General features: G+C 42.0%; 1 protein-coding gene across 2 annotated transcripts in view; it reads right to left on the bottom strand.

Moving 5' to 3' along the window:
- Nucleotides 1–18,698, bottom strand: part of LOC141172990 (myelin-associated glycoprotein-like) — a 67,171-nt gene extending 48,473 nt beyond the window's left edge. Inside the window, exons 1-3 of one of the 2 annotated variants that reach the window (XM_073657604.1) lie at nt 18,596–18,698; nt 9,786–9,864; nt 9,338–9,703 (exon numbers count right to left, since the gene is read on the bottom strand). In XM_073657604.1, coding sequence (XP_073513705.1) covers nt 9,338–9,703; nt 9,786–9,828 — 409 coding nt within the window. In that variant the 5' untranslated portion in view covers nt 9,829–9,864; nt 18,596–18,698. The remainder of the gene's footprint in view (nt 1–9,337; nt 9,704–9,785; nt 9,865–18,595) is intronic. The other variant, XM_073657605.1, reaches the window with a different exon arrangement.
- Between the last annotated feature and the right edge of the window lie 4,847 nt (nt 18,699–23,545).

Here is a 23,545-nt window from a genome sequence, read left to right as displayed (position 1 = left end):
GCTGACAAATGTTACAGATAACATTAGTTGGGATATCTTTATCGTTCTGAAAAAATGCCCAGGCTATGCAAGGCTTGGCACCCATGCGACCTGAAGAGCCACCACGCCTTGTGGTCAGAGGCAGAGTTGTGTTTGAGGATGCAGTTGTTGACGTGCTTCCAGTACTAAGTCTCTGTCCAGGAAGGCGCAACCTGACCTCGTCGTCACTAGCATCCTCCTCCACCTCCTCTGCTGACCTCATCTCTTGGCTGACTGTGGGTTGACAGTAAGTGGGATCTCCAACCTCGTCATCATCACCCTGTGTGTTATCACACCCGTCGTCCTCAGAGCCAACCTCTTCCTGCCCTGACAAAAAACTAAAGTTGTCGCTCCAATCAGGTATTTGAGTCTCATCATCGTCTTCCTCATTGTCTCCACCAACAGAAGTTACAGTTTGGGAATGAGGGTCTACATAATGGTCAGAACATTCTGCGTCTGGTCCTGGATCCGACTCAAAGATTCTGGGCATCAGTGCAGATCATTTCCTCCTCTGGATTCACAGAAACTCTGGATCCAACCTCTGATTCCCAGGCTATAGCTTCAGTAAACAGCTCTGCAGACTCAACCATCTGTTCTACCCCATACTCAGATGTGCAGCTGGAGACTTGGGAGCTGTGAGGAAGCAAGTGCGATTGGGGTGACACCTCAGAGGACTGGAGTATTTGTGATGTTGAAGTTTAGGTGGAGGAGAGCCCACTTAAAGGAGCACTTGATACACGTTGAAGCACCTGCAGTTTTTGTGCCTCATCTGGAATTTGTAGCGATTGGCGTGGCCGTAAGAAAGGGATTTTATCACATTGTCTGCTAAAAGAAGTAGACATCTTAGTTTGGCTGGAAGATGGTCTTTCTTCTGCAGATGTTACTGTAGCTTTAACACCTACCCCACGGACACAACCTTTTTTTCCCTTCCCAACATGCCTATTCCCCTTTCCACCAGCAGCAGGCCTTTTTCCACTCATTTTAGTGGTTAACTAATTCACAACTCTGGAGTTGTTTGCACAAAAAAACAATGGATGGGAACCGAGCAGAGCTGAGTGGCCAAACTGTGGTATTAGCCGAAAAGTATTGGGTGGGTTAGATGCAAATAAAAATATTTTGAATTTGCAACCTTCTTGAGGTTTGTATAGATGGACTAATAGAACAAGTCCCACACACTGCTACAAGCCGAAATAGTTTTTCAGAGCTAGATGCAGAAAAAAATTGTATTGAATTTGCAACCTTCTTGAGGTTAGTATAGATGGACTAATAGAACAAGTCGCACACACTGCTAGAAGCCCAAATATTTTTTCAGAGCTAGATGCAGAAAAAAATTATATTGAATTTGCAACCTGATGGAGGTTAGTATAGATGGACTAATAGAACAAGTCCCACACACTGTTAGAAGCTGAAATAGTTTTTCAGAGCTAGATGCAGAAAAAAATTATATTGAATTTGCAACCTGATGAAGGTTAGTATAGATGGACTAATAGAACAAGTTCCACACACTGCCAGAAGCCAAAATAGTTTTTCAGAGCTAGATGAAGAAAAAAATTATATTGAATTTGCAACCTGATGGAGGTTAGTATAGATGGACTAATAGAACAAGTTCCACACACTGTTAGAAGCCGAAATAGTTTTTCAGAGCTAGATGCAGAAAAAAATTATATTGAATTTGCAACCTGATGGAGGTTAGTATAGATGGACTAATAGAACAAGTACCACACTTCTGCAAGCCGCAATAGTTTTTCAGAGCTAAATGCAGAAAAAATTATATTGAATTTGCAACCTGATGGAGGTTAGTATAGATGGACTAATAGAACAAGTCCCACACACTGCCAGAAGCCAAAATAGTTTTTCAGAGCTAGATGCAGAAAAAAATAATATTGAATTTGCAACCTGATGGAGGATAGTATAGATGGACTAATAGAACAAGTCCCACACACTGCTAGAAGCCGAAATAGTTTTTCAGAGCTAGATGCAGAAAAAAATTATATTGAATTTGCAACCTGATGGAGGTTAGTATAGATAGACTAATAGAACAAGTCCCACACACTGCTACAAGCCGAAATATTTCTTCAGAGCTAGATGCAGAAAAAAATTATATTGAATTTGCAACCTGATGGAGGTTAGTATAGATGGACTAATAGAACAAGTACCACACTTCTGCAAGCCGCAATAGTTTTTCAGAGCTAGATGCAGAAAAAATTATATTGAATTTGCAACCTGATGGAGGTTAGTATAGATGGACTAAAAGAACAAGTCCCACACACTGCTACAAGCCGAAATAGTTTTTCAGAGCTAGATGCAGAAAAAAATTATATTGAATTTGCAACCTGATGGAGGTTAGTATAGATGGACTAATAGAACAAGTCCCACACACTGCTACAAGCCGAAATAGTTTTTCAGAGCTAGATGCAGAAAAAAATTATATTGAATTTGCAACCTGATGGAGGTTAGTATAGATGGACTAATAGAACAAGTCCCACACACTGCTAGAAGCCAAAATAGTTTTTCAGAGCTAGATGCAGAAAAAAATTATATTGGTTTTGCATCCTGATGGAGGTCAGTGTAGATGGACTAAGAGAACAAGTCCCACACACTGCTAGAAGCCAAAATATTTTTCAGAGCTAGATGCAGAAAAAAATTATATTGAATTTGCAACCTGATGGAGTTTAGTATAGATGGACTAATAGAACAAGTCCCACACACTGCTAGAAGCTGAAATAGTTTTTCAGAGCTAGATGAAGAAAAAAATTATATTGAATTTGCAACCTGATGGAGGTTAGTATAGATGGACTAATAGAACAAGTCCCACACACTGCTAGAAGCCGAAATAGTTTTTCAGAGCTAGATGAAGAAAAAAATTATATTTAATTTGCAACCTGATGGAGGTCAGTGTAGATGGACTAAGAGAACAAGTCCCACACACTGCTAGAAGCCGAAATATTTTTCAGAGCTAGATGTAGAAAAAAATTATACAGAATTTGCAACCTGTTAGAGGTTAGTATAGATGGACTAATAGAACAAGTCCCACACCCTGCTAGAAGCCGAAATTGTTTTTCAGAGCTAGATGCAGAAATTTTTCTATTGAATTTGCAACCTGATGGAGGTTAGTATAGATGGACTAATATAACAAGTCCCACACACTGCTAGAAGCCAAAATAGTTTTTCAGAGCTAGATGCAGAAAAAAGTTATATTGAATTTGCAACCTGATGGAGGTTAGTATAGATGAACTAATAGAATGATGCTATGCCCAAAATCTTTTACTTCACTAGGTGCAGTAAAAAAAATTGTATTCTATACACAGGTGGTGTAGCTTGCAACACAGATAGGCTTCTCCACTGACTAACACACACTGCAAGAGGACAAAAAGGATTTGCTTTGCTAGATTTAGCAAAATGCTGTAAAAAAAATTGCACAGCACTGGCACAGACCTGCTTGGCAAAAAGTGATAGGAACTGATGTAACCTAGCCCTGAATAGGACTGCAATTACAATTAGTCTTTACTCCCAACCTATCTATTTAAGAGCACAGACCGGCCTGATTAAAGTGATAGGAACTGATGTAACCTAGCCCTGAAAAGGACTGCAAATACAATTAGTCTTTACTCACAACCTATCTATTTAAGAGCACAGACCTGCCTGATAAAAGTCGTAGGAAATGATGTAACCTAGTCCTTAAAAGGACTGCAATCACAACTATTCCCTAGTCCCAAGCTATCTGTAGATTTGTGCGAAAATTGGCTTGAAATTAACAAAGTTAAGCGCACACAGCAACAGCGGTGCCGTCTAACACACAGCTGCAGCAGTGAGAAATTGGTGGCGACAGGGAAAATGGCTGGGTCTTATAGGGCAAGGACATGTGACATACACTGTCAATGACACATGCCCTTGGGTGAAAAAAAGCAGTTCGCTCCGTGTGTGCGCTGCTGATAGGCTGACAGATTGCACCTCCCCACTGTAAATGCGGGAAAGAGAAAAAAAATGGAGATCTTCATTATTTCTGCAGAGATCCATCCCCTGCCCCTCCCCCCGCCCCGCTGTACACTCAAACTGCGTATTAACATTAATTTTCAGCATTACTGAGAAAAAATCCAGTTATGATTTTGGTGCACGAACAGTTATCGAACATAACCTCGAACAGCTGAATTTTTTTCAAATCGTTCGTGTTCGCCGAACGGCTCGAACACCGCCCAAAACAGCTTGAATTTGAGATTGGCGAACAGTTCGAGTTGAACACCGCTCATCTCTAGTAGACACCTGTGGCTCACGTGGAGAAATACTCCTCTGTCCGGTAGCACGCCGGCAGAGGGCACGTACCCGTCGGTGTGAGTCACACACGCATCTTAGCGCCAACTCCTACTGCGTAGCGCCTATATCGAAGACAGGGCTACTGCTTTTCCCCCGGTCACACGTCTCCCTGCGGTTCTTGGAGATTGTGTGAACCGCTGAAGTCAGCTCCGTGTGCTTTAACACGGAGTGGTTTATCAGTTAAGTAGGTATTATCCTGGACTCTCTTCTCCTGTGCAGTTAACGGAGATAGAGCGAACCGCTATACCCGTTCCTGTGTGCAGAAGCACAGAAGGGTTTAACATTTAAGTTTGTCGCTTTCCTTTCCACCCGGAAAGTGTTCGGCAGCAGTCCAGGCTGCATTGCGGACCCCGGGGTCGGTTGCGTTCCTTTTATTAAAGTTATTTGCAACCGTCCTCCTAACAGTTAATGTATTAAAGCAAGTGTAGTGCTACAAAAAGTTAAAACTTAACATTTATTACAACCGAATAAAAAAGTAAGAGCTTATCAGGATAAGCTGAGCGTTTGATGCCAGCTTCTATACTGCATGACACCCTCTTCTCCCCTGATGATTAGCTGAGGCAATGAAACGCGTTGGGAGCGGTGTGCTGTGAGTTGCTGGAGGCTGAATTAGGTTTTGGATGCCCCATCACATGGAGATGTCTTAAAGCCAGAGAGCAAGAACCAACATTCTATCTGGTGAGGTCGTTCCATTAATATATTTATAGGGTCTAAATGCTCACCATAAATAGTGTAAATGTATTAAGGTTCTTGTGTTCTGAGACATGATATGTTTGAGACATTGTCTTGAGAGCTCCGTTACTATTTTCCCACCATTTTCTGTGTTATGTTATAGGTAGGCTATGTTGGTATTACATATGTTTGTATTCCTGGACATAATGAGCTACTGATTTATAGGGTCACTCACTATCACGGACAGGCTTATACTTGTTTTTAGGTCCTTGGGACTTGTGTATTACTTTTTTATTCGGTTGTAATAAATGTTAAGTTTTAACTTTTTGTAGCACTACACTTGCTTTAATACTTATTCTTCTGTGTGGTTTTCTTGAACCCCTATTGCTATACTTTGTCTTTTTTAACAGTTAATGTACTCTGAATTGTTTCCCTTTGGGAGCCAATATCTGCCCGGATAAACCTATCCTTGATGTTTTTAGCACGTTTGTAAGATATCAGGGGAGGTAATTGAAATTCTTTAATTTTGGGTAGATATTTATTTAGCATCACTTCCGTCATGTATGTGGGTGGTGGAAATACATAGATGATGTCCTCCTCCTATGGTCTGGTTCTTTGGAGGAACTGTTGGATTTTCATGTTTTTCTTAAAGATCTGATTGAGGGCATTGGGTTTACTCTGGTGCATACGGATAGAGAGATACAATTTCTTGATGTATTGATTAAATATAATAATAATAGATTGAGTACAGAACTATTTGTCAAACCTACAGGAATTACCCATGTAAACTCCTAGACAAATGGAAGGATAAAGTGAAGGGAGTGGACCGTAATAGCCTGTTAAATAAACCAGTGAAAAAAAATTGGAAATTTGGATAGAATACCGATGGTAACGTCTTTTTGTGAGGAGAGCAAGATGGTGGCTAATATTGTTAAACGCCATTGGCCAATGCTAAATAATGTCTACCCAAAATTAAAGAAATTCAATTACCCCCCTTGATTTCTTACAAACGTGCTAAAAACATCTAGGATAGGTTGATCCGGGTAGATATTTTCTCCCAAAGGTAAACAATTCAGAGTACATTAACAAGACAATGGAGAACAGGCTGTTTCCCTAGCCTCAATTGTATTAATTGTTCATTTTTACAGAAAGGTAATCAGTTTCAGCTTTCTAATGATGGGGAGATTCACTTTATAAATCATTTTCTAGCATGCTCATCAAATTATGTTATTTATCTATTACAGTGTCCCTGTAATCTCTTTTACGTCGGGGAGACTACACTAGATTTTAGAATTAGACTCAATCAGCATAGATATACAATTCGGAAAAAAAAGACTTGACTTACCTGTTCCAAAACACTTTACTGAGATGCATCACTCAAAGAAACATTTGAAATGTAGAATTATTGATCACATACCACCCTTGAGACGGGGTGGAGATAGGGTCCGTTTGTTGAAAATCAGAGAATTGGAATGGATTAAGAGACTTAAAACTTTAAAACCTAATGGATTAAATGTTGATTATAAGTTGAATGTAACTATTTAGGGATGTTTGCTTGCCTATTTCCTCCTTGTGATTGTTTCTTAGTCATACATGATGTGATTATTTTATAGAATTCCCTTTAATATTTTTTATTATATTTTTTCTTATTTTTCTTTATAGATCTGCCACCACTGTCTGATGTTTGAGGACATGATTCATCCCTATCAAAATTGATAGTTTCTATACTTTATCTAAAATAGAGCAACGTTTGTATAGGAATATGATGATAAAAGATATGAATTGGGCTCCTTGAAATAAATATTCATTTTATTATATGAATTTATATAATATACTGAGGGGTTGTTACACAATTATCTATGGGAGTATATCGACTATTAGGTAGCCTGTGTCATGGTGGGTTGAGACTGGTGCCCTTATGGGTACTAGTCTACCATCTCAGTAAGGCCACTGGGTTGCCATTCCCAGCAAATGGGGGGGCGTTCCCATGTCTCTCAGGCTCAAATGTCTGTGACCCCTACTTTTAAATGTGTGCAAGACTGTGTTACAATGTGCACTTTAGCGCTGTGTCCCCTGCAGTTCTATAATGTATATATATGGGCATCGCACTCTGACATAGTAAGATTTGGGCGAGCTGCCCTTAATAAACATGGATGCCCTGGCTATAAGTCTGTCTATGACCGCAGTGAGGTCATGCGCATGCGCGGTCAGTTTTGTGTGGGTTTCTATGACGGCGCCGGCATTTCCGGTCTTTGGAACGCAATTGCGCTCCAGAACTATTATATGCCTTCCGTACACGCGCAATAGAGATAGCGGGGACGCCGAGATTTCGGCGCTTCTCATGTTTACACTATGGGGTGAGTCATGCGGCTATGTAAATATGTACAGCTGGTGACTAGGATCAATTAGTAATAGAAAAGGTTTTTAGAACGATGATCTGAACTTTTTTTGTCTTCTTAGCACTTTTGCACTTTATGTATTGTACACATTGTGTGAATCATGATAAATGATGTATTGATTGTATCTGTATCATGTCTAAAATGTATATGTTATATTAATTACTGCTAATCAATTTGTGTGATTAAGCAGGTTTAAATACTTTGCACATTGCACTTTCACATTGCTTGAGAAAGGTCCACATCTTTGGACCGAAACGTTGCTACAGCCACATGGGATATTAAAAGACAATTTTTTCATCATCCATCTGTGTGCTGCCTCCAATCTCTTTGTGGATATACATAGGACTGGTGTGTAACTGGGGGCTTTGTACCTTTTTTCCATTTTTTTGTGCTGCTTTTGATCCACTTTTTTTATCTATATATCTGTCCATATATCTATTATCTATCTATCTATCTATCTATCCGTATATCTTTTCATCTAGTTATCTATCCATATATATATTATCTATGGATCAATATATCTATATATCCATATATCTACATATATCTAACTATTATCTATCTATAAATCTATTTATCTAGCCATCTATCTATCTATCTATCTATCTATCTTTCTGTCTATCAATATATCTATATATCCATATATCTATCTATTATCTATCTTATATGGATAGATAGATGAATAGATAGTAGATCGATAGATAAATATATGGATAGTTAGATAAATTGATTATAGATAAATAATAGATAGATATACAGATAGATATAAATGTGTGATATATATAATCCGTGCTTTGTGTGTGTACCTTAATGTTCATGTAATTTATTAATAAATGAGTAAATTTCTGGGGAAAAAATGGCGCAGGGTCCCTCATAAGTACATTAACCAGCACAGGGAAAGTGGACAGCTGGGGCAGATGTTTTTAGCCTGGGAAGGAGTAATACCCATGGCGCTTTCCAGGCTACTAATATCAGCCCCCAGCTGTATACATAGCCTTTATTCGGTACTAAAATATGGAACCCCCAAAAAAATGACGTGGGGTCCCCTTATTTTAACAGCTAGCAAAGGCTTTGCAGACAGCTGAGGCTGATATTAATAATCTAGGAAGGAGCCAATATTCATGAATATTCCAATTCTGGTCCTTAGCCAAAGTTCAACTTATTGGCATGCATGGGAAAATACTCACTGCGCATGCGCTGACCTCATTTGCCTGCAATACACTGAGTCAGTGTATTGCCGGCTGCGTAACAGAGCGGTCACATTTTGCAATGTGGCCGCTCTGTTCATGGGATCTTCGTGGGACCCTAGCTATTTGGACTGTGGCGGAAAGGTGAGGATGAGGTTGGTTTATTATTTCACTTTTATTTAAGTTGATCGTGGGTTTCGGGGATTAGCTTTAAGGTGAGTATATGGTGTTTTTTTATTTTTTATTTTTTGCAGGGGCGGCGATCATCGGGGACAAGGTGTAGGTGAGTATAATGCATTTTATTATTATTTCAACTTTTTTTTATTAATTGTAACATTTTTTTTTTACATTCAGCACAGCACAGGCGCCAGCAGTTAAGAGACTGCTGCTCTCATCCAGCGGTGCCTGCTCTCACTGTTTAATATGGCAGGAGGCGCCATACTACTACCACCATCAGCCAGCGCCTATCACCCACGGTAAGCTTTTTGCCACAGGTCATTGCCACAGTGCTCTGATCACTGTAATGCAATTACTGCCGATCAGAGCCTGTGTTTCCTGCACTGTCACGCAAGTGACAGCTCAGGAAACACCCGAACCCGAGCTCGAACAGTAACACAGACTTCCTGAGGTAGTCTGGGTTCGGGGTCTGTACCCGAGCAGTAGGTGTTCGGTACGGACCCCGAACTTTACTGTTTTGGTTCTCCCATCACTAGCGAGGAGACTTACAGTGGTTCCTGGTATTAGGCATACCTGTAAGAGAGAGAAAAACAAATGAATTCTGTCTAAGACCTGCATCCATTGTTCTATCTTCTGCGATCCCTGGATAATAATATTTTTCACCATCTTCTCTCTTCACAGGATCTATCCGCAGGGAGCAGCTGTTATTTCCCGGTAACAGTGAGGTCCGATCTTTGTAATCTATCCCTACAGAAGATGAATCCTTGGTGTTTAGGATCTCTGCATCAGGACCAAAAATGCTCAAGTACCATACAGGGCTGGACGCTCCTGATCTCCCGGAAGAATGATATATACAAGGAATCTCCACACAGGAGCCAATCAGAGCAGTAACTTCAGAAGGGAACGTCCACTCCTGACATACAGAACCAAGATAGAAGCCTGGAAACAATGAGCAGAACATGAGGTCGGAGTCACAGAATCTCATTATATCGAATTATTCTGTAATTGTGAGAATATTTACCTTGACAGATGAGGAGAAGATAAATCTGCTTCATAGCGTCCATTCTGGATTAGGTTTTTCAATAAGTAAAACAGGAAACCTAGTGATACACACATGGAGGATGTGAAATAGATACAATATTGTGCTACTTTCATTTAATAAGTTTCCCCCTTTTAAGACACAATTACCCACAGGCTGAGTAAGCTGTAAAAAAAAACGAGCTTTACTTAACCTCCCCAGGTCAATCATTGTATCTCCACCGATACCCCACTCTCTGATGTTTAGTATCTGCAGGGCTTCAGCCAATCACTTTGCTCAGCGTGGATCGGAAGTTGATTTTGCAATATAAGCTTATGAGATTCACATCAAGACTCTCATGAGTTTACACTGAGAAAGTAACTTCCGATCTTCACAGAGAAAGACTGTAAGTTACTCTGGACTGCGGTCACATGGTGCCTAAGAGGATAGGAATGGTGCTGGGAAAGTGAGGAGATGGTGATCAGTAATGGTATAAATATATGTACACTACACTGGATCCATATTGCTAGGAGATTAAAGATTTTATTTATTTATGTATTTATTTATTTTTGGGTAAAGGAGGAGGAATGCTTCCCTAATGCCAAAAACGTCACCTTATCTTATCTCCATGTAGACACTTATCTCTCAGAGTGACAATTGCTGCAAAGAATAAAAGACACATGGCACCTCTTAGTGCAATAAATCTAATGTAAAGAGGAGGTAGATTTGAGGGGGATGGGCTCACTCTCTGGGGTCTTGTCAAGGCTTGTCAAAATTATGGTCTGTCAGCTGCTGCTTCTTTCCTGATTGATGGAGGACAAACAGCACCGCAGGATACCCAAAAATATAGAAAAAAATGCTGCTGAAAATGACCAATGAAGAAGAGAAGATGAGGTCCAGGCTCCTTGATCGGTAAGATGTTCAGGCAATGTCTTTTGATACCAAATTGGTATCTTCATCAGACCAAATGCATTAATAGTGCACATGCATGTGGTATAAGTAGTAAAAAATTTTTTACCAAAATTGTGTCCATTGACTTAATTAGCATAACGGAAATAGGCTACAGGTGCAAAAAAAAAAAAAACAACAACAAAAAACACCAATTATAAATTAAAATTGCAAAGAAAATACAAATAAAAGAAGAGAAAAACTCTTCTGCTAGGTCATTTTACCCCATGGTAACAATTCTAGGTTGCTTTCTCTCTATCCCATGAAAACAGCCGAGGATACATTCACTACTAAGGAAAAATTCCAACATCTTCTCACCAATCGTTTCAGGGTCTCTTGCAATCAAAAAGAATATCACCTTAATCTTCATAGACCTTTTAAAAGGAATCTATCAACAGGTTGTTGTTATGTAATCTGAAAGCAGCTTGATGTAGTGGAAGAGACCCTGATTCCAGTGATGTGTCACTTACTGGATTGTGTTTTACTGTTTCTATACAATCAGTGTTTTATCAGCAGGAGAATATCACTACAGGACAAGCTGCCTCGTGCCTTGTAGTCCATCCCTGCCCACTCCACTTACTAGCAGCTTGTCTAATTATGGTCTGTCAGGTGTTGCTTCGTGCCTCATGCCTTCTAGTCCATCCCTGCCCCAACACTGATTAGCAACTTTCTGTCAATGCACAATGGACACAGAAAGAAGCCAATGAGAGGTGTGGATGAGGTTATACACGACTCAACATTCAAGCACTACTAGATCTGCAGCAAAGAAAACTGTGATTGTATCACAACTGATGGACCCAGTAAACTAAGTGATTAGTGATGAGCAAGCATACTCACAAGTACTCGGTACTCGCCCGAGCATCTCAGTACTCGAGATGCTCGGAGCTCGCCGAGTACTTGCGCGATGCTCGGGCGGATGCTCAGGTCCTCTCCCTGCATGTTTGGCGCTCTTTAGAGCGCCAATCAACAGGCAGGGATTGCCTGCCACTCATTGTAATGCCGCAGCCATATTGGTTGTGGCATTACAGTGATTGGCTGGCCGCACAGCGTCAACAGGTCTATATCAGACCTGGCGCTGCTGTGCTCTTCAGTCTACTCCGCAATCAGGCAAAGTAGGGAGAGGTGCTGCTGAGCTAGGGAGAGATTTAGTTGCGTATTAGGTAGTGTAGGGAGAAAACAAGTACATTACACATATCCATCTCAACAAACTGTCCTTCTGAGGACTAATCCAGTTGCAGAGATATCAGGCTGGCAGGGTATATAGGCAGGCAGGGTATATAGCTGACTGCAGTGCATATAGCACAAGAGGCTCCATTCCAGTTTTGCCTTCTGTAACATATTTCTAGACAAAGGCCCAGGTCTCAGGGGCCAGGAATAATTTTTTTGGGGATCTTAAGCCTCATTATTTGCTTAAAAAGCAATCCAGAGAACACCGTTGTTCTGCGAAATTTGCTTGTTGGCTCTGCAGAATACAGCCAGGTCCTTTCCAAATTACAGCGCAAAAAATCCAGCTATTTAAAGCTGTGTTTTTTCCTTCACACGGATCACATATAATTGCACTGAAAATACTGCCATTTTTGACTTCCCTTCAAATTTTTTTCAGTGTGTCAGCAAAGTTTTTGACACTAGTTTGCAGTTCAAAATAGTTATCTACAGGCCAGGTATTTAAAACTGTGGTTACTCCATCACACGAATTACATGTAACTTCGCTCCAAATTCAGCCATTTGTAGTGAGCATGGAAGATATTGTCCTCCATTTAAAATGGGCAAGACACATGGCAAGGGACGGGGAACTGGACGTGATGGTGATGGTGCATACAGAGGTAGAGGCCGAGGTCGTGGGCAAGCTGAAATTGTGCCACAACAAACACTCACAACTTCTTGCCCAACCTTCCTGTCCCAATTCATAGGGGACCGCAGCACACCACTATTGAACCCAGAGCAGTGTCAAAAGGTTGTTGGTTGGACAGCGGATAATGCTTCTAGTTACTTAGCCACCACCACCACCCCCCTGTCTTTCAAATGGTTAAGTCTCAGTAGCCATGAGTCTGGACCGCATATTCCTCACCCTGATCCTCCTTCCTCCCACCATGCCGAGTGCCCGGAGACAACTGATCCCACACTTGGACACTCTGAAGAGCTGTTACTTTTCCATTTATAGATTCAGGCCTCTCGCCCGGTCCACTTGAAGTGGGGCAAGAGGAGATCGCATGTAGCGATGCCCAAATATTTGAGCAGCCATGGTCACATGAGGGCGACGGTTGGAAAGTGTCACAAGAAGTGGACGATGATGAGACATAATTGCCAGAAAGTCAAGAGGAAGACCAGGGTTGGGAAGTGGAAGACCAGGTGGTGGATGATATAGCAACTGAACCAACCTGGCAGGAGGACATGCAGAGCGAGGACAGCAGCACAGAGGGGGAGAGAGGCAGAGCACTCCAATAGGCACGAAGAAGCAGTGTGGTGGCCGCAGACAGAAGGCAGGCAACCGTTCCCCGTAACACCAACATGAAGGAAGTTGCCAGTACAACTGTTAAGTCTTCCCGAGACTGGTTGTTTTTTAAAGACTCTGTGAATAACCCCAAAAAGGCCATTTACACCACCTACCAGGCCAGCATCAGCAGGGGTGACAAAATTAGTAGCCTTACCACCACCAGCATGATCAGGCACATGGCAGCAAAGCACCCGACTTTGTGGGCCGAAACCCAGGGTCCAGGAACAGTGTCTGCGGGTGAGACCATTGCTTCTTCTGCTGTTGTGCATGCAAGCCAATCCCCTGTCCATGGTGCATGCGAAGATGCCTCCTGCCCTGCATCTGTTGTTGTACACTCTCAAGTAGCAGCATCAGGAAGCACATCGATGTCCTTGTCCCAGTGCAGCGTTCAGTTGTCCATACCCCAGTCCTTGGAACGCAAGCGCAAATATGCAGCCAATGCCCCACAGGCCACACTACTAAATTCCCACATTTCACGACTGCTTGAGCTCGAAATGTTGCCTTTTAGGCTCATGGAGACGGAAGCATTCTGCAACCTGATGGCGGCGGCCGTCCTACAGTACTTGGTCCCCAGCCGCCACTATTTCTCCTGGTGTGCCGTCCCTGCATTACTCAAGCACATGTCCCAAAACAGTAGCCGTGCCCTCAGCAACACAGTTACCGGGAAAGTCCGCCTAACCATGGACACGTGGACAAGTGCTTGTTGGCAGGGATGGTACATCTCGCTGACGGCATACTTGGTTAACATAGTGGAAGCCGGGACCCGGTCGGACCTTGGGACAGAACACATCCTCCCGACGCCAAGGATTGCGGGCTCTGGATAAATCAGGGTTGCCCCCACAGTCTACAGCTCCTGCACCTCAACCACCTCAGCCTCCTCCTACTCTTCAGCCTCCATATCCGAAATGACCACATCAGTCACAACCTGAAAGCACTGCAGCACTGCCTCGGCCAAGCAGCAACAGGCTGTGCTGAAGCCAATATGCTTAGGTGACAAACCGCACAATGCTGAAGAGTTGTGGACAGCTCTGAAAGAGTAGGCAGATATGTGGCTCACACCGCTGAAGCCAGGCATGGTCGTGTGTGACAATAGCCGGAACCTGGTGGCGGCTCTGAGGCGAGGAGAGCTCACACATGTACATGCCTGGCCCATCTGCTTAACCTCGTGGTTCAGCGATTTCTCAAATCCTACATGGAGCTGCTGGATCTGCATGTTAAAGTACGCTACCTGTGTGCCTATTTTAGAAAGTCAGCTATACCTTCTGCCGCCCTTGCCGTTTTTCAGCAGCATTTGCAGCATCCAGCCCAAAGACTGGTGTGTGATGTCCCCACGTATTGGATCTCTACACTGCAGATGTTTGGAAGGATTTGTGAGCAGAAGAGGGCAGTTGTTGAGTACCAGCATCAACAAGGCCGTCGGTATTCAGTTCAGACTCCACACATAAGACCTCAGGAGTGGATATGGATGTCAGACACATTTACCATTCTCCAAATCTTTGAGTACTCCACCAAGATGGTGAGCGGCGATGACGCCATAATTAGCGTCACCATCCTGCTTCTCTTTCTTATGAAACGCTCTCTGCTCACAAAGAGCATGCATTGCAGGCGGAGCAAACTGAGATGCAGCAAGGAACCATACAGGGTGATAACACACAGCCCAGCCTCATCTCATCCCGACGTGGATTGGGTGATAATGAGAAAGAGGAAGAGGAGGAAGAACAGGAGCTAGTTTCATGCGCTATTGGCGGTACTACCTGCACAACTGTCATACCGTCTGTTCAGCGTGGATGGCCAGAGGACAGAGAGGAGGAGGAGAGCATGGTCAGTCATCCTCTTGGTGAGGACACGGAAGTCTTGCCTGTTAGCAGTCTGGAACGCATGGCTGAGTTTATGTTATGATGCCTTTCTCATGACCCTTGGTTCTCAAAATTTTTGGTGACAGTCATTACCGGTTGGTGACACTTCTAGACCCATGCTACAAGGAGAACTTTATATCTCTTATTCCTGAGGCAGACAGGTCTACAAAAATGGGGCTGTACCAGAAGACCCTTGTTGTAGAACTATTAAAAAAATTCCCATCTGAAAACGCTTGCGGCAGAGGTCACAGTTCGTTGGACAACCAAGTATTACAGGCGAGAGACACACAACTTCAATCCAGCAGAGGTAGGGGAACACTGTGAAAGTTCTGGTAGAATTTTTTCAGCCCCTCCCATCGCACAAGTCCTGAGGCATGGGGTACTCTCACAAGGAGTGCAAAGTTTGAGAATATGCTGAGGGAGTACGTTGATGACCGTACCAACGTCCTCTGTGATTCCTCTGTGCCTCATAATTATTGGGTATCCAAGCTGGATACGTGGAATGAACTGGCTCTCTCTGCCTTGGAGGTCCTGGCCTGCCCTGCCACCAGCGTTTTATCAGAGCGGGTTTTTAGTGCTGCTGGTAGAATTGTAACTGATAAGCGCATCCGACTGTCAACTGAAAATGCTGACAGGCTGACTCTTATAAAAATGAACAAGGGCTGGATTGGGCCAGCCTTCACAACACCACCGAATGATAGCATCGTAACATAAACTCAAGTCCAGTATCTTTTTTTGGGAGTTTTATTCCCATGCACCTCTTCACACCCACACAAGGGTATACGCTTCCTGATTTTGGCTATTTGCTCTTGTCCTCCTCGTTCTCGTCATCCTCCACCACCATATCACCAGGGTGACCATGGACCGTGATGCAACACCCACATCATTTTTTTAAAGGGTGTTTATGATGCCTGTAAAAAAAATTATACATTATGTTCATGTATACCCCCCCAGCGGTAAATGTTTGTCAGCCCATACACTTAGTGGATGGGCATTACAAGTATAGGAGAGCCGCTCCTTTCTAATAGGAACATTTTTTTATGAGGCCCTCCTCAACGTTTTTCAAAGTGGTATTGGAGTGCATCCAAATTTTGAGCAGCCCTGCCTCTCACTGCATACGCAATAACAGTATAGGAGACCCACTCTTTAGTAATGGGAACAATAAGACATAGCCGGCTGATGGCTCTCTAAGAATAGTGAGGGCCGACTGCTGGCCCTTTAAGAATAGTAAAGGCTGCCTGATGGCCCTATAAAAATAGGCTTTGTCACTTTCAAAGCCCTCCTTCATAAATGAAACACAATGTGTCTGATGATATCTCACACACCCCATAGCCAGATAAGGTTGTAAAATGTTAAAATTACAATTCCTGGTGAATGCATTTGTCACGGTTGAAAGCAATGCAAAAGTGCAAAAACGCATCAAAAATATTACGTGTGAACATAGCCCAAGGTGTGGAGGAGCATTTTTGTTTTTGGCTATTTATTTTGCTTTATATACAAGTCATTACCCTGGAAAGGATGTTCTTTAACATATTTCCCAGCAAAATCCATTTTGGTTTCATTTTTGTATGTTTTATTGTGAGTCAGTAAAAGTGGCTTATTAGCTCTGACAATGTTGTTGACAGAAGTGACCTGGGAGTCAGAAATGCTTCCAGGGGTGTTCCCCATGCTGTTCCCATGTCATTTGAGCATTGTTCCCATCGGTTTGGGCAATTTTTAGGCCTTCTGCAGACCGCCGAGGGGAGCCGCATGAAAAATGCTCAAGTTTCCCCTAGTCTTACATTGGGCTCGTTGCTTGGGTCGAGCACCCGAGTATTCCAATGTGCTCGACCAGAGCATTGAGCACCTAGCATTTTAGTGCTCATCCATCACTATAAAGTGATACATCGCTGGAATCAGGGTCTCTGTCCCGACTCCCTACATCATGCTGCTATAAGATTACATAGCAAAAACCCGCAGACAGATCCTTGCTTTTAACTTTTAACATTAATTGGTAGGCCAAACTACTCATCGCTTGACTGAAACTCAGTGGCCCAAATTTATAGTTTCATTATCTTCGCCATCTACACTCCAACACTCTCCAAACACAAGGAATAGCTTGGCTCCATTATCATCTCCATCCTTTCATGCATAAGCTTATAAACTTTTCCCAACATTTTTATCCTACTCTAGTTACAACTCATTGCTTCCCAATATTTCATTGTTTCAATCAGATTTTTCCCTCTTTACTAGTGATGATCAAGCATGCTCGTTGCTCGAGATTTTCGAGCATGCTCGTGCGAGCACCTATTATCTTCAGCGTGCTCGGGGGTTAAGTTTTCGTCAATCCGGGAACATGATTTGCGACTGTTTGACAGCTTTAATACATGTGAGGAATGCCTGTTTTCCAGCATTCCTCACTAGGTGTCACATACAGACCAGTCAGGCTAATCTGTGTTACTCTACCCGCATTGCTGATTGGTAGCTTGCCAACAATGTAAAATGTACACTGTAAGAGGCCAATCAGTGGTATGGGGGGGGGGGGGGGTTATACACAGCTCAGCATTCTGACCACTGCCATAACTACAGAAAAAAACAGGAATTCTATAAGTTTCAACATTTTTGTGCTAAAGTTCACATTTTCTACAGAAGAAGGAGAGATCCAGCAAAAGATGGTGTTTTGAATAAGAGACGGAAAAAGGAATTCAGTGATTGCTACTGTTTTTTTTAAGAATAATACTATTAGGTCAATAAAATATTGCTGAGAAAATCCTCCAATTTGTTGCAATGCAGCCTGTGTCTCCCTATCCCCCCCTGTGTCCAAGACTACAAGTTTGAAATCCGTCAGAGACACATAAAAAAAGCTGTAAATGAATAAAGTTCTTTTGTCCCCAGGTAGTAAACTATCTTTTATTTATAGAATCGGGTATAATTTGCTTATCGTTGGGGATCTCATTGAGCATTCAATGGGATTTGTGGAGAATAAGATTTGATGTAAAAAGTTTTGTTTACCACTTCTGTCTGGAATGCTTTTTTGTATTTTGGTCAATATTTACTCAACTTTGATTACAAGTTTGTTTCAATAAAGTAATTGTGAGAAAAAAATCTTTCTATTTGTAGAATTTATCAAGAATGTATCAATTTATCAAGTTCTCTTTTCCTGGTATCATTAAAACATCTTCTTAGTTTCTCTCTTTTCTTACTCTGCCTAATGATACATACAAATATTTGTAAAACTATTTTTGCATTTGCTCCAAAATCTTTCCCACTTGCACATTGAGTTAAATTTCAGCACAAAGTCACATACATTGAATAGATAACAATCAGCTGGTGCTGTAGATACATTTCTTGAGTTCCAATCTGATAATTTCAGCACATCCACTGATTAGATAACAAGGAGCAGATAATGTATCACATCAGAAAATTACATTGTATTAGACGTCAGTATTTACAGATATAACAAATACCAGAATGATCTCTGCTTGCAGATCTGGTAACTGATATTCTAATGCTACAATTAATGAATTATTACTTACATGCCAAGCCCTGAGGACAACAAGGCAACTGAATTTTCTGCATATGACACAAGAGGAAGTTTCTTGTTTTAATGTAATTCCTGAAATGTGCAACATCCTCTATTACAAATAATAGATCTTCCTTTAACTCAGAATTTGTTGCGCTACATCATGGTTTATATTTTGGTGTGAAGACAAAGCATTGGGATTTCCACTGAGGGCTCTGTTAAGTCATTATAAGGTTAGTCTTTACTACTGTGATCCCCATCAATCAAAAAGATGCTAGGAAAATCAGAACAAGCTTGCATGGAAGCTTGAATATGGTCCGTTTAGGAATGATGATGATGACAGATTATGGCTACCACTAGAGGCCGCTTGTCTAGTGTGGGTGACAGGCTGAGGTAGGAGCGGAAGCATTTTCTGTAAGACCAACCTAGGCCATAGCCTAGGGCGCAGCAGTCTGGTGGCGTACAGTATATACAGAATAAATAATAACCAATTATTTACAAATTTTTCAGTATTATTTTGAAAAGTCCATATAAAATGCTGTTTTTTAAAATTACATCCATATACATTAAAAAGAGGTACATTTACGATGCCCATCACTGTATCTTGCTCAATCACATGCAAAAAGCATGTGCCATTTTTCTCACACACACAGGATAAACCACTTGTTAAAGGAAAATTCCAGATTCAGCATTGTAATAGTGATTCCAAGTGATTCATTACGCTCATATCGCTTGACTTTTACATATCTACTGATCAGCGGCTGACTGGCAAAATTCATCCTGGAGCGCCAAACACCAAACACTGGCCCAAGTGTGGTGGTCCATCCTTAGGCTAGGGTCTCTCATACCAATCTGCTTGTGTAGCGCAAATCTGAGGTGCGACTTCTAAGAAGTAATTTCATACAACCCAACTTGGTCGCTGTTTTCTCTTGAACTTGAAGAAGAGGAGAAGAAACCTGCTTTTGATTTTCAAAGATGATCTGGAACCTGCTCTATGTGACAATAACTTTTGCATCTTAAACCTCACATAACTGATTGCAACATTGGGACTAAAAACCCCTTAGCTAGAGATGAGCAAATGTTTTGATGCTTGGGTTCGGCAAAGAAACACAAACATAAAAAAAAAATGTTCGTGTTCGGGCTCCCGATCATGAACCCGAACACGAACATCGCTGATTTCCACGCTGTCATCTGCATGACAGCATGGGAATCAGGGTCTGTGACCAGAAGATCGTTACCGCCGGTAACAGTGCTGCAGGGATCATGCTGTAAGCTGTCAGCATGATCCCCGCAGCTGTGACAGTGACCTGCGGTAATATCGTTACCTCCGGTCACAGCGCTGGGGGAATCATGTTGTCAGCTGTCAGCGTGATCCCCACAGCTGTGACAGTGATCAACGGTAAAAAGTTTACCGCAAGTCACAGGCGCCGGATGATGGGACTACTAACCCTATCATCTGGCGCCTCCTGTTACTGTACACAAGTGCAGCTGATGGGAGAAGCAATCTCTCAACAGAGCGCTTGCGCAGTAAAAGTTAAAAAAAATGTTAAAATAAATATTTAAATAAAAATAATAAACACATTATACTCACCTATCACTTACCTGCACCTTAACCCTGATGTTCTCATCCCCTGTAAAAAATAAAAAAAGAGCACTCTATACTACATATATAAATAAAGAGCACTCTATACTCACCTTACAGCTATTCCCTGAAGCTCATGCTCTTCTGCAATAAAGGTAAAATAGTAAAACAACCTCATACTCACCTGTCCACCGTAGTCCATATAATTAGGGTACCACAACGATCTCACTGATAGCATGGCCACATCCAGAGATGTGACCGTCCTAACAGGCAGCTGGGGATACACTGACAGGAGCTATGGCTCCTGCAGTGTATCGCAAGAAGCTGTTGAGGTCACCGGAGTTCAAACAGCTGATGATCAGTTGAGAGCTTCGGGACCTGACTTACACTATTAGTGTTGTGTGGGAATTTTTCCACACAGCACTATTGCCATAAGTGAGATCATCAGCTGTTTGAACTCATGTGACCTCAGCCCCATAAGCAGCACAGCACTATACACTGGTAGGAGTGATTACACTCCTGTCAGTGTACAGTGCTGTCTTCTACAGCAGTGACATCAGTGATTGCTGATGTCCCTGCTGTAGAAGTGACCCGGATCGCCGTGAGACAATCTGGATTATCATGATGGCAGACAGGTGAGGGATATGGTTGTTTTTTATTTTTGTTTTTTTTATAGAAGATCGAGGGATTCGGGGGCTGTGTGAGTATATAGACGCCTCTCCATTACTAACCTGGGCTTCATGTCAGCTGCCAATACAAGGCTGACAAGAAGCCTATCCTATTAACCCACTCGCAACTGCTCCATGGCAGTGGGAAGAGCGAGGCTAAGTGCCAGAATTGGTGCATCTTGTGGATTTGTGCCGTTTCTGGGTCTGCTGAGAGTTAATGTTATCAGCCTCAGAGGGGGCCTGGATAAATGGCCCCTATCCTAGCTATTAATATCAGCTCACAGCTGTCTGTTTAGCCTTTACTGGTTAGATTTTAAAGGGGGACACTATGTAAATTTTTTTCTGGGTTCCCAAAGTAATTTAGCCAGTAAAGGCCAAGCAAACAGCTGTGAGCTGCTATTAATAGCCAGGGAACATATTTGGCTAATGGCCCCCTCCCCGGCTTGTAATATCAGCCCCCAGCAGTCATCTTTCCTTCTGCTTGTTATGATAATGACATGGGAGCCCACGCCATTTTTTTTTATTTAATTCTTCATTTTATTTCATTTACGTGTGTGAGGTTTCCAAGCCTCAGAGCCGCCACCAGGTTCCGGCCATTGTCACACACGACCGTGCCTGGCTGTAGGTTCAGCGGTGACAGTCACAGATCTTCCTGCTCTTTTAGAGCTTTTAACAACTCTGCAATAGAGATGAGCGTTGTTCGACTCGAACTGTTCGCCAATCTCAAATTCGAGCTGTTTTGGGCGGTGTTCGAGCCGTTCGGCGAACACGAACGATTTGAGAAAAATTCGGCTGTTCGAGGTTATGTTCGATAACTGTTCGTGCACCAAAATCATAACTGGATTTTTTCTCAGTAATGATGAAAATTAATGTTAATATGCAGTTTGAGTGTACAGGGGGGTGGAGGGAGGGGCAGGGGATGGATCTCTGCAGAAATAATGAAGATCTCCATTTTTTTTTCTCTTTCCCGCATTTACAGTGGGGAGGTGCAATCTGTCAGCCTATCAGCAGTGCACACACGGAGCGAAGTGCTTTTTTTCACACAAGCAAGGGCATGTGTCATTGGCAGTGTATGTCACATGTCCTTGCCCTATAAGACCAAGCCATTTTCCCCGTCGCCACCATTTTCTCACTGCTGCAGCTGCATGTTAGACGGCACCGCTGTTGCTGTGTGCGCTATACCTTGTTAATTTCAAGCCAATTTTCGCACAAATATACAGATAGCTTGGGAGTAGGGAATAGTTGTGATTGCAGTCCTTTTAAGGAGTAGGTTACAGCATTTCCTACGACTTTTATCAGGCAGGTCTGTGCTCTTAAATAGATAGATTGTGGGAGTAAAGACTAATTGTAATTGCAGTCCTTTTCAGGACTAGGTTACATCAGTTCCTATCAGTTTTTGCCAGGCAGGTCTGTGCCAGTGCTGTGCAAGTTTTTTTCAAAGCATTTGGCTGAATCTAGCAAAGCTAATCCTTTTTGGCCTATTGCAGAGTGTGTTAGTCAGTGGAGTAGCCTATCTGTGTTGCAAGATATACCACCTGTGTATAGAATACCAATTTTTTTACTGCACCTAGTGAAGTAAAATCTTTTGGGCATAGCATCATTCTATTAGTCCATCTATACTGACCTCCATCAGGTTGCAAATTGAATATAATTTTTTTCTGCATCTAGCTCTGAAAAAATATTTGGGCTTCTAGCAGTGTGTGGGACTTGTTCTATTAGTCCATCTATACTGACCTCCATCAGGTTGCAAACTGAATATAATTTTTTTCTGCATCTAGCTCTGAAAAAATATTTGGCCTTCTAGCAGTGTGTGGGACTTGTTCTATTAGTCCATCTATACTGACCTCCATCACGTTGCAAATTCAAAATTATTTTTTGTCTGCATCTAGCTCTGAAAAAATATTTGGCCTTCTAGCAGTGTGTGGGACTTTCTCTATTAGTCCATCTATACTGACCTCCATCAGGTTGCAAATTAAAAATAATTTTTATCTGCATCTACCTCTGAAAAAATATTTGGGCTTCTAGTGTGTGTGGGACTTGTTCTATTAGTCCATCTATACTGACCTCCATCAGGTTGCAAACTGAATATAATTTTTTTCTTCATCTAGCTCTGAAAAAATATTTGGCCTTCTAGCAGTGTGTGGGACTTGTTCTATTAGTCCATCAATACTGACCTCCATCAGGTTGCAAATTAAAAATAATTTTTATCTGCATCTAGCTCTGAAAAAATATTTGGCCTTCTAGCAGTGTGTGGGACTTTCTCTATTAGTCCATTTATACTGACCTCCATCAGGTTGCAAATTAAAAATAATTTTTTGTCTGCATCTAGCTCTGAAAAAATATTTGGCTTTCTAGCAGTGTGTGGGACTTTCTCTATTAGTCCATCTATACTGACCTCCATCAGGTTGCAAATTCAAAATAATTTTTTGTCTGCATCTAGCTCTGAAAAAATATTTGGCCTTCTAGCAGTGTGTAGGACTTTCTCTATTAGTCCATCTATACTGACCTCCATCAGGTTGCAAATTCAAAATAATTTTTGTCTGCATCTAGCTCTGAAAAAATATTTGGCCTTCTAGCAGTGTGTGGGACTTTCTCTATTAGTCCATCTATACTGACCTCCATCAGGCTGCAAATTAAAAATAATTTTTATCTGCATCTACCTCTGAAAAATATTTGGCCTTCTAGCTGTGTGTGGGACTTGTTCTATTAGTCC

This window comes from Phyllobates terribilis, unplaced genomic scaffold (assembly GCF_046119375.1).
Source record: "Phyllobates terribilis strain yellow unplaced genomic scaffold, ASM4611937v1 Scaffold_12__6_contigs__length_324123572, whole genome shotgun sequence".
Lineage (NCBI taxonomy): Eukaryota > Metazoa > Chordata > Amphibia > Anura > Dendrobatidae > Phyllobates > Phyllobates terribilis.
This window is presented reverse-complemented; position numbering and strand designations above follow the sequence as displayed.